Genomic DNA, 12,550 nt, shown 5'->3' with positions numbered 1-12,550 from the left:
AAAAATGATTGAGTGACTGTGTCCCCCAATTTGAATTGCTATTGTTGGGGGTATTTTTACTATTTCATTATTTCACATAAATAATAAAAAATAAAAAAATGAAAAATGTAAATTAATAAATGTATTATCTATTATTACTATTATCTAACTTTAATCAAGGAGGAGCCAAAGAGTAGGTTTACAGGTGTAGTGAGAGAACATGGAGTTTGTTGGTGTAAGAGGATACAAAAATCGAGAGATCGAGAGTTGATTCACTGTGGTGACCCTTGAAGAAAGCAGCCGAAAAACAAATGACCTGTTTCTGTATAACATAGTCTGAATACGTTCCACTTACTGATACAGAATTTCAGTGACACCAAGTTTACAGCCACATTTGATGCTATCCTGTCTCACATTTAGGGACTATTCAAGGGAAAAGGTTACTTGATGTACGTACACAATTAAAATTAAATCTGACTGAACTTCACAGAAAAGTTTTCGTTTAATAACTATTAATTTTAGTGTACATATTCTTCAAATTGTATCAAACAAATGGTTGTCTAAAATAAATAGAAGTCTTTATTGTTCCAAATTCGTTATTTATAGTAAGAAAGTTATTTATAAAAATAATTAACCAGGAGACCAACAACAATGAAAGTAACAAGATGTTTCTTATTTTGAAACTACAGTGCACTTCAGTCGCATCAGCTTTGGACGCTGAAACATCTGGAACAGTGTGTTGGTGGGGAGAGCTCAAAAATGAAACGAAAAAGTGTGGTACAGATTTATATTTATTTATGAATGCAAACAAATCTGCAGAATTAAATTTAGATGGAAATATATCAGATGAGCCATTAAATCTAACATACAGCAACTCAAAAATCACAAAGGCATTATAGTCCTCGACACAAATATTTCTCACGCACGCGCGCACACACACACACACACACACACACACACACACACACACACACACACACACACACACACACACACACACACACACACACACACACACACACACACACACACACACACACACACACTTGTTGATGGAGGGTAGTTGATGAGTAACTTGTATTTTTAGCCAGTGGGAGGCAATAGTGTAGTTCTATAGCAGCAGGACTAATGAGACTGAGCAATGCTGGAGAAATACTCCAACATGTCCTGAATAGTGAACTCCATTGTTATTCCAGATCCAGGATAGCATCTGCCAATCAAATCTTCAAAGTGCTTGTACTGACGAATGAACTCGTCTTGCATGGAGTGCCATACAACCTGGTGTCAATCAATCAGGCCAAGAGTTCAGACACAAAATGACTGAGCAGCTTCAAATTAAACAAGGTTCATATCAGAAAAAAATTCTCACCTGTAGAAGACTTTCTTCCTCACACAGATGTTTGTCCACTTTTTTGTAAAGATTGTCAAGTCCCTTTTTAACTTCTTTGCCAGGGTACTCTTTGATGACTTTGCGTAGTTCTTGTTTGTTAAATGCCAGCTGATAGCTGACCTCCTCCTCACGAACACCCTGTGCTACTCGGGTTTCAACTCCCTCAAAGAAATGCTGCAAGGTAGAGAAAAATTTACAAATATCAAAATATTTGAATTTTTCATTTATTAGTTGTATGTAGGTAACCATTTTCATGTTTCACCAGTTTTAGGCAATGAGGTGTTCATGGATTTATTTTGGTCGCAAAGATAACACAAGTAAAATGGCTATGCATTTAACAATTCTACTCATGACTTACATTGAGTTTTTCTAGAGGCTGGCCCAAAGAGCTGATGACATAGGACTGCAAATGGTCTGTGTATTTGTGTTTGGCCTCCCGCCTCTCTGGGTCCAGGCAGGAGATCTTCAGACGTGACAGAGTAGAAAAGATGTGATGGAAATTCTCCATCATTACAACATCCCGTGGCGTCTTCTGGCTCTCACTGGCGACCTTCTCCACTGAGAAGAGAGCTCATTTTCAGAATTTTCAGAATTGTAACGTTGGAAACAATAGTCCATCATTAGCTATTGTCTGGAAGGCCAGTGTTCTCACCGCTCACGAAGACAGCTCTGATGAGTTTAACATAAGCTTTATCCAGATCACCCCGGCGCTCTGCATTACGAAAGATGGTTTCAGCCAGTTCAGCAAACTCCTCAAACCCAGTAACAAACTGCAGAATACCGACTTTGCTTTTTTTAGATATTTTCACCTCCTCCATCTGTCTGATCTGACCAGACTGTAAGAAAAGATAAAATATACAGAAACACATCCAGTCAAGTATATCATTTTGTAAAAACCACAACTCTCCTGATCACGTTATTCACTCACAATGCATTTGTCAAAGTTCCGCTTGACTGTGACCAGTACGTTCCCCAACGTCATGCTGAGGTACGACGCTGGATCAACATTTTCAGCTGTCCAGACATGGTGACTCATCTTCACGAGCATGTAGAGAGAATTGAAGCTGTCAATTTTGTCACCTAAAGCGATGAGGCTGTTGAGCTCTAGCTCGATGCTCTGGAAGATTTTATTCATCATGACTCGAACCATGTCTTTACTGTAGTTAGGAGAGGAAGAGGAATTGGAAAGTTTGGAGAAAATAACAGTTACAAGTCAACAAATGAGCAGGCCAATTACAAATAGGAAAATATTGAGACTGCTCACACTGTCAACTACTCACTCTGAGGACAAGGAGTGTCTGTGCTCTGCCTGGGGAGGCATTCTTGATGGCCCACCATCTGATTCCTCTACTTCAGGCTGACAAAACAAGAAACGTAAAACATGAAGGGTCTTTAACTCCTACTGACATGAATGACAGATGTTGTCATGGAAAACCTGTCAGCATCTGTTATTGCTTTTATTATTTTATGATTTCACTCAGCTGCTGACGTGCGTCTACATCATATTATTCATCTGAACTAGCACACAGATAATTTCATGTTACCAAATATACTGAAATTATTTCCGTTATCCTTGCTCATAATCACCTGGGCAAGGGGAGGTGTAACTGTTGGATGCTGCTGCAGTTTGAAAAACTTGCTGATGAAGTCTTGTTCTGCAAGACACACAGGCTCCAGCTCACTGAGCACCTGCTCAAATATCTGCAAAAATAAATACAATTCATTTCATCAACATGACATGATTTGTGTTCATATCAGATCAAATAGTTTGATTAATTTTTACAGTATATTTCTGCCAGGAACTGCTTCCAATTAGCATGAAAATTGATCTACATTTGTCTTCTTTCCAAAGAATTAGTAGATTAAGTTTGCAGTGATTTATATGCAAATAAAAAGGAGTTTTTCAGTAAGTAAAGGCTTTGTTTGTTGTTTTTAATCCGGGCAATTTACCTGCAGAACTGTATTTATTACAAACAGTGCATGCATCGAAGGTAACACCAAGTAAAATTGAATCATGAAATCATATAATTTTTAGTCTCTGCTTTGGATTGTCGGTCACACAACTGTTCATCATCCACCGATTTTATAATTCTTTTACACACACCAATGGCATCTTTTTTTATTATCTAACAGGATGTTGCTATGATAGAATAGGAGAGCAGATAAATTACATATACTAGATTTTTTTTTTTAAAAAGAGCATGACATATAATTTATACATGATCAGAAATTGAGGAAAAATAAAGACAAGTCAAAAGAAATTAAAGGGAGATGAAAAAATAATAAAAACAGGATGTCTGTTGATCCTGGTGATGGGTCTGGTGATATTGGAAATACTCTTCTGCATGTTATTCAAGGTTTTAACCCATGTGTAAACACTAAATTTCTGCCATTGCAGCACATGAGAATGTATAACATAGTCAGAGGCAATGACGGGTTTTAGGCAGTCAGTAACTTGTGCCAAAGATGCATTTGTGTTAACACATGTGTATGTATTTGACCTCAAGTGTTCCAGGTCACCTTTAAATGCGTGAATGAATCTCATTGCATCCTGGGTGTATTTTAACACTGTATACTTTTCGAAAGACGACTCAGATTGTCACCTTGTCAAACTTGGTCCTGTCAGCCACATCCAGGTCAGAGGCTGACATGTTTCCCATGTCCAGCAGTGAGGATGACTGAGAGCGCCGGCTGTTGGAACCCTGCACAGTGAGCTTGTTCAAGCTTGAGGTAGAACCAGTTAACTTCCCAGAGCTGCCATGAAGGCCTGGGCAAAAAAGATTCAGTCATACTGGTCTTTAGTTAATCATTATCAAGAAGCATGTCATCTAAATTATGGTAATCTTTGTAATCAAAAAGCACAGAGCATGAACTTTAAAGTTTAGCTTTAATAAAAAAAATAATTAAATAACTTTACATTCATCTGTAATCTGAAAATTTGCCATTAGCCAATTAGTAACATTTAAAGTTACCGGCATGTTTTGATGTTTTTGTTTCACAGACTGAAAAGATTTGAGCAAAGGATTGTTTCAGCGCAGTAATGCAAGGCATAGTTATAAGAGGCAGAGGAGGAATATGCTCTATCCTTATACTTACTTTCTGTTTCCTGTTTCAGTGCACTCTCTTTCCGCGGAAGTGTGGCTGCAGTCAGTTAGAAAGGCAGGCATCAAAGACAAAGATAAATTAGGCTTATAACATGCAGCATGGGAGGAATGGAGCAGGATGTTAGATGTAAGACGTTACATATGACGTGCTGACGTGCACTGCAGCGGCTCAAAGACTATACGTTCTTTTGGGAAAACAAATTCTTCTTTTGTTTTCAGAAAGAAAAGCAGATATAGAGTGCAGAAAGCAGCAGTCTAAAAGGGTGCCAAAACATCAAGTCTTCAAAAACAATTTTCAGATTTCAAATCCTGCAAGGCTTAGACAAATAAAAGTGCTAGAGAGGCATCAACATGGTCAGGAACAATGTTCCCGCTAAGCTGCGCATTTGCCCAATCCCACACTTGCTCCAGCGTTCTCAATGCATAGCAAAGCTGAACTGTAAGTAAATTAAACACATTTATTTTATTTACAGTTCAGCTTGGATTTTATTTCTCATGCGCAGCATAGATTTGCTGTACGCAGAGAACGCTGGAGCAGTGCGTGATTGCACAAGCAAGCAGCTTAGAGGGAACACTGGACAGGAGAAGGAGGACTTTAAAATTTGAGAGGTCAATGGAAGCTACAGTGGTATCCACACATATACGTTTTCATTTTAAATAACTACAGTATTTTGCCAAAATGTATGTTCAGTATCCATAATAATTTTCAAACCTCAAAAAACTAAAAATTCTGCAGTTGCTGTTTTAGCAATAAAACTTTGGGGTTGCAACCCCAGCATGCAAGAAAAAGACGGCAACAAATTGACCTCCTAATCAGACATCGTCATGAGGACTAATGGTTTTCTGGTTTGACACGCAACTAGCATGTGACTGCTTTCTGGGGAAAAAAAACAAACAAAAAAAACCAACAGTGTTGATGCCCACCTAAGTGAGATGGCTGAGGTTGTATTTGGAATGTTATTGCCTGATGCCACCTCCAACTAAGACGGTGTCAAATTTTTGGGGGGGGAAGATATTGAGCCCCTAGGTCTTCCTGATGAGATGGTTTGTATACTTTCACCATCAGAATGTGAATATAAAAGAGTAAATAAGGGAACAGTGTAAAGCTCTGAGAGTACCTCTAAGGTAAAAAACACACTATATAGAAACCCTTTTAACAGTGGTTGTTGGACATGGATGCTGAATTATAGTGACATAATTCTATAGGGGAAATTGTCCTCCACTCACATGTTGATCCATAATATAGAAATTGACAAGGTTGAACTTGTTGGTGTTCAGCAGCTCAAATAAGGCGTTGTTTTTGGATGAGAATAACAAGAACCATTTTATGGGGAGTTAGAACTTTATGGCTGATGCTGTAGCAGGAGAAAATTGAAATAACTATAAGGTTTATTATTTTTAAGATTGCTGTCCTTTTTTAAGACTGCTGAATCTAAGACAACTATCAATGTACTTGCTCATGTTTAGTCAATATGGAGGGAAATCCTTCTTATACAGTGCTGGAATTCTTATGGGAAATCACATAATTTCCTTTTTAAAATGAAAACATATCAGGATGGCTGTGTATTATAGGCACACAAAGGGCTGATAAAAGATTTGGGCCTGTTTGTATATTTAAACAAGTTATATACTGGATGCCTCGAAATTCTAATTGTAACACAAATTAGTTTTATTTATGAAATGATTCTGACTGCCAGTATTTTAATTACATAATGATGCAAATAAGGAAGGAAACCAACAAGAAAAATAAATATTATTAAAAAAAATACAAAGTACTAGTAATCACACTTCTTACCAAACTTTCCCTTTGCCTCCTTAGATGTACCTGCCATCTTTATCTTGGCAACCTCAAAGAAGTCTCTGATTTCTCTTTCATACAGTCTGCTCATGTAATCCACATAAGTCTGAAATGGGGAGAAAAGGTATTTTCAAGCAGCTCATTGTGAACAAAGGGAACCTCGTCTGGTAAGAGCACTGACCCTTGATAAGCCCTCATATTTCTCTCTTTGGGTGTTCTTCAGCCACTCCATTAGTTTGGCATAGCGCAGGAGATCCCTATGCAGGGGGTTGTGCTTAGGCAAGCTCAGCTCTGCAGTGTGCTGGGAAAGTGTGGCGCTCTGGTCGTGACCCTGTACCAGAGTGACAAAGAACAATCAGTGGCATATTTAATGGGAAGATTCAAGGTCAATACAATTTCAAGTCTGATTCAGTAGTTTTTACGAACACATAGCCACATCACTCAAAAGGAAGATTCACCAGTTTGTTTCTTATCACAAACTCTCAGTTGATAGGTCCTGAAATCATATTGCTGCACCGATGTTTCTCTCACCTCACTTCAGTATTAAAGCTTGTTCAGTCTGTACAGGTTGTACTACAAGACACATGCACACAGAGCAGACAGGCACAGGAAATTATGATATGAGACCTTTTGCAACAAAGCCATGTTAGCACTCAAACATGAAGAGCCCTGAACTGATTGCGGACAGTTGGCAAGGGAGGAGAAGGATGGATGGCCTCTCCAGCTTTGAGATTGAATGAAATGATGTTAAGCAGTTGGAAATATCCCATGCAACATGTATGTTGTAGGGAAATGTGAGAGTCAAACATTAGCAAAAGGGGGAGTGGGGTTGCTGTGAGGGTACTCACTGGAAGTGACAGACAGGAGGACCTATAGAACTGAGGGATGGTCATTTTGAAGTGACTGAAGTGGTTGAACTGATACAGAGACAAAGAGCAGAGTGGGATGACTCAAAGTGAGCTAAAACAAGACCAAGTAAGAAAAGCTGGAAGGAAACGACATAAAGATGCAAGTCAAAGCTAGAAAGGAAGTCCGGATGGGGGAGCAGAGACAAAGCCTGAAAGGAACATTTAGCATTGAGTGCCAAATGCACTGTGGCACACCTTAAAATGATTCAAAAATGTGTGGTTATTTAGGGTGAGGCAAAAACATCTCATCACAGTACCAAGTTAATGTTGAATGATAGGACATAAGAGAGCACAGTGAGTTAATTAGTGTTGCATTTGAAGTTCACTGATTTTAATAAGGGAAAATAAAGATTTAGTTTTGTTTTGAAATCAATTTGAATAAGTAAAGATAACCAGAAACAGCAGATGATATAACCAGAAAATTACTTACTACTGACCTAAGGATTTAAACTAAAATATTTCTTAAGAGTAAGAAGAACAAACACAAAGAAACAAGTCAATATTCCCAGTAATGCTATGTATGTCAGAAAATCAAAAGGATTTAGGGACATTCTCATTCTTCCTTTGTTAATAATACAACAAATTAATGCAATCAAACTTCAAGTGAATTATTATTACACCACAAATGGTGGTCTGACCCTTATGCTGAAATGTATTGATCCTCTACCCTGTAAATCTCAACTTAGCTAATACTTGGTTAAAAAATAGCATGAGCCAGGAATCAAGAATAGGGTGGTCAACATCTGAATCATCAGCACAAGCTAAGCGAAATGAACTATCAAATGATAATGATCATATATATATAGTTATCCTATTTAATTCCATGGTACCCATATTCTATTTCAAATAGATAATCCCTGGAATGATATGATAATAATGTAGAATACATTGGCTGGGTACCTGGTGAACAAATACGTTGTTGAGATGATTGGTGAGGCGGCGAGCAAAGGTGTCTCTCAGTTCAGTGAATAGGTTCTGTTGTTGTTTTACGGCCATTAGTTTGTCATGGCCTGTGAAGAAAAAGAAAAAAATAATAATAAACATTTTAATGATTTCTTAAATTGCTTAACAATGTAAAAAATGGGCGACAGAGCCATCTGCATTTGTTTTAACCAAAAAGACAAAAAAAAACAGAGTACCGTGCTAAGAAACACCTTGATTACACTGATTTCATGGGGAAAAAAAAAAATACCAAAAAAAACTTACCTGGTCTGAGTGAAACGTTCATGCACTGCAGAAGAGCCTCAGCAGCATTGATGCAGGCCTCAATACCTTTAGGTGTGCTTAAGTCGCCATCCTGCAAGGCTCTGATGTGTCCCTTTGACAGATCCATGTAATTCTATGCAGGCCAAGATCAGTATTTAGAAAGGAGAAAAACAACAGGCTGTACAAAGCTAAGATTTTTGTTACCGGTACATTAATGGAACAGATAAAAGATGGCTGACCACTAAGAACTGGATCTCATCCAACAGTTTGCCATTGTTGGTGTTGCTGATTTGGATGAGACGGTTGCTCTGAGATATCTGATCCATCTGTTCTTTGACGCTTTGGAGCATCTCTTCGTAGCTGCTCAGCTTACTCTCTATGGTGTCCACCTCACCAAGGGCTTCGTCAAGCAGCTGCATCAGGATATTGACTTGCTTCTCTGATGCCATGATGGACTGGATATTGGCCTTAAATGTGAAGAAAGTATTTGAACTTTAAATTCTCATATGAATCACATACATTTTTTTATGATTTTCAAAAATTTACATACCCCATCTAGAACCTGCAGCTCCCTGGAAAGCTGCTCTGCAAACGCCTCTGCATTGGAGATGGCATACTCACACATCTCCATCATGCTCTCAATGTCTTGTTCTTCGCGTGTGCTCAGCTCCTGGTAGTCATCCAGAGCATCCTCATCACCGCCAGCAACACTCTGGCTCTCACCACTAGGCACTGACTCTGCTCCAATTAAAAGAGATGGAAACATGTGTGTCGGATGCACATACTTGTTTTTTTTTTTCTAATATCTTATAACTTTATGGGCTTCTTTAAAGGGCAGCTGCAGACATAAAATCAATAAGTGGAATAGGGCAGACATTTGAAAATATTGTCTTGGCTTTCTAAATAATGTTTCTATATAATGAGTCTTAAATTTGTAAAAGTTCTTAAGAAAGGATACATTTACAACCAGTAGTGATGATCACAGTCCAGCACTTAAAGAGCCAAAGTGAAATCTATATGTAAAGAAATGTCTAACTCCATTTCAGCGTAAGAAAAATTTTGATTACCGTCAAACTGGATTCTTGGGGTTGATAACAGTGGGGAATTACAAAATTCTAATACAGTTAAAAGGCTATCCATCATAGTTTTTTAAGTATCCACACTACAAGTGCTCATGAAACAGAATTTCTCACTAAATATCTAATTGATTATGTGTATTTATGAAACTTGGACAACATTTTACAGTAAGTCATTTCAGCACATTAAACTTTACTTGGAGATAACAAGTGCGTCAGTACTCAGTTTAATATCAGAAACTTAATTCTAAAACATTAAACACTAAAACATGCAATTACTTTAATTCAACATCTGTAAGTTGGACAGATATATTGTAGTTGAAATTATATTCAAATCAAAATTAAAGGTTAAACTTTGAATCAAAGTCATGTAAGAAGACCAAAATATTACATTGTGTGCTCATTAATATCTGGAGGTTTGTGAGATAGCAAGTTTGGTTAGTTAACAATAGAACTGAAAACCAACACAAAATAAACCTCAGCTGTCATCAGTAAATACATTTGGCTTAATCCAATGTCTGGCATTAGATGTCCTGACAATCTCATCACAATCAACAGTAATGCATACATGTTTCTATGTGGCTGATCATCAAGTTTTACATCTGTTGTCACAACAACACTTTACATACATTGGTGGAACTGTGAGTGACAGACTTGGGTTGAGTTAGAGCAATAATACAAGAGTGAACTTGTCAGGGAATACTCGTATTAATTAGTTTGACATTAACATGTGAAAGAGTGAAGTAACAATATGACATAAACATGTGCTATGGTTATTGAAAAATAAAACAGATGATCATGCCCATTCTTATTAAATGACACATTTTAAAAGTCAAAATTTAACTGGGGTGAAAGTGCCTTGATAGAATGGAGGTTTAATGTAATGAAATAATGAAAGAGGGAGTGAGGGGTAGGGGAGGTAAGTCCTACCAACCTTCCGCTTTAGGAAGTTCTGGCCAGAGAAAGTTTAAAAGAGAAAAGTGAGAATAAAAAGGAAAATTTTACACAGAAAGCCAGAACACAAACCAAGATACAAAGAAGAGATTTGTATTCTTGATCAACAAACATGCTATTAATAAATCAAAGTCAGCACACAATCATGTATTTGGGTTCCCGCAGAGCAAAATTAACAATACACGCTACACTTTGGTCAAAAGAGCTGTGATAAGAGAACACAACATCTGTTAAAATATAGACTAAAACTACACGAAAGAGGAGAATTTGTTACCGCACCTTCCAGTAGCTGAGAACTGACATTCACAAACTCCACCTTCTTCCTCAAGTAACGCTGGTTGAGCTTCCAAATGCAGGAGATAAAGGAGTTTTTTTCCACTGTGCTGCTGGCCACCCACCGGTAGACCTTCTCAAAGTGAAGATCAAAGTCCGGATTTTCCTGATTCAAGGTGACATTAATTGTAGAATGTAGGTAACTTGAAAATAAATAGTAAAGAAGAGGATCATTGTCTGGTACAAAAAAGTTCCAATTTTTTGACCAATTGACTAGTTTATTATTTCTTAGTGAGTATGCTTCAGACAGTTATCTATTTTTTTTTCAAAATCAAATGCAAATGCCATGAGCTGAAAAGCATAAAGTGTATTGTAACATAAACAACACAGCTTAACATGTTTTGATATACCATTATTGATGTCAAAAAGGCTTCCGCATATAGTGATATCCCTAGCCCCATTATTGCCCAGCCAAGTCTGGTCTTCAGTATTGTTATATCTGTACTTCTCTGACCTTGCTTGCATCTTTGGCATCTACTTCTGTCAAATCTCGAAGCTCCCAAGCCAGCTGTCGTTTGTAAAAGTCCCCTTTGTCAGATTTTTTCACCTTGACAACTTTTACCTGCACTGGCCGCTCGGTGGTGACTTGTATTAAAAAAGAAAGAAAGAGTAAATAGTTTTAGAAACATTCACTTATTATTATAACGTTTTTTGTAGTGGAAAATGTCCTCTCACCCGTTGCACACAGAAAGCAGTTTTTCTTTTTCTTTCCTGCCTTACAGACATTGACAATGCCAAGGAGACGCTCATCATTGGGTGTGAAGATGTCCCGCTGGAGCGCGTGCTTAATTGCAGTCATGTTGAATGCTGTTTTATAGAAAAACATGGGATATCACAGAAGCAGGTAGGAACAAACCATCATCGAGTCCTTATCGATGAAGAAAAAACTTCTGTCTAAATTATTTTATTATAAAGTCACCTTATAGTAATAATGTTGTTTTCATCTTGCCAAATGGTGCAATGTCACTTTTATAATACTTCACACAATGTAATGCTTAGCAGCACATTTCTCACTGAACAATGCCTGATATGTATGAAATGAGGTGAAAATCACAAGTCCAATATATAGTATCATACTTTCAATTACATGCAATCAGTCAGATATATATTAGTATTAATTTTCAAAAAGGGGAATTTTACGGCTTAATACTTGTATGGAACATCCTGACGAAGTGCCTCACCAACCATGTGAACTACTCATAATTATAAATGATCTACTGTATCATTATCTCGAACTGTATAAACGTAACGATTTGAGGACTAATCAAAATAAATAAAAAGTATTGCATTTAAATCTGGGATTGAAAAGTAATCTAATGAAATGAGAACACATAAACACATCCAAGAGCTCAGTAAACATGATGTGCATGTTAGCTAAGTGAATGGAGTCCCTCCAAGTGGAGCGTTGGACTGACGTCAGAAGATGACAGTAATAGTACAATTTATTATAAAAGGTCACGTCCAAAGACCGTTATAAAATCATTTTTGTAATCTGCTTATAGCGTCGGCTTTGCAAGGTTGAGCCAAAATCAAACGGGAGAACAATATCATAACACACCATTTGCTAGCTTAAAATAGGCAACATAGCGTTATCTACTGGTAGCTTAATTACCGAACTGACGTGAAGCAAACACGTTTCGGGTAACAATAACAAAATAAATATGTTTCCAAAAGGTTACGAACCGTTTCGTTAAAAGTTAAATTAGAGGTAAAAATCATAGCTTTTACCTTGTTTCAGCAGCCCATCAGCACCGATAAGAGCCCCGCCCTCTCACTTCCTGCTTCTGGAGCTGGAGTTGTCA

At 37.5% G+C, this 12,550-nt stretch overlaps 1 protein-coding gene across 5 annotated transcripts; it reads right to left on the bottom strand.

Moving 5' to 3' along the window:
* Positions 1-761: 761 nt before the first annotated feature.
* exoc1 (exocyst complex component 1) lies at positions 762-12,550 on the bottom strand. Of its 5 annotated transcripts, XM_086162134.1 has the most exons (21): positions 12,477-12,550; positions 11,424-11,555; positions 11,203-11,333; positions 10,695-10,854; positions 10,396-10,413; positions 8,936-9,123; positions 8,625-8,852; positions 8,386-8,518; positions 8,080-8,189; positions 7,120-7,188; positions 6,453-6,602; positions 6,269-6,377; positions 4,466-4,510; positions 3,973-4,136; positions 2,957-3,070; positions 2,650-2,726; positions 2,298-2,526; positions 2,022-2,205; positions 1,728-1,927; positions 1,349-1,543; positions 762-1,257 (listed from the first exon to the last, which is right to left on the bottom strand). In XM_086162134.1, exons 2-21 carry the CDS (start codon positions 11,545-11,547, stop codon positions 1,105-1,107), a joined length of 2,781 nt encoding a protein of 926 aa, XP_086018260.1. In that variant the 5' UTR covers positions 11,548-11,555; positions 12,477-12,550; the 3' UTR covers positions 762-1,104. The 5 variants fall into 5 exon arrangements, with proteins under 5 accessions (XP_086018260.1, XP_086018262.1, XP_086018263.1 ...); XM_086162136.1 differs by lacking the exon at positions 4,466-4,510; XM_086162137.1 differs by lacking the exon at positions 7,120-7,188.

This window comes from Fistularia commersonii, chromosome 16 (genome assembly GCF_037954325.1).
Source record: "Fistularia commersonii isolate RoL2024-O1a breed Wild chromosome 16, RoL_Fcom_v1.0, whole genome shotgun sequence".
Taxonomy (NCBI): Eukaryota; Metazoa; Chordata; class Actinopteri; order Syngnathiformes; family Fistulariidae; genus Fistularia; species Fistularia commersonii.
This window is presented reverse-complemented; position numbering and strand designations above follow the sequence as displayed.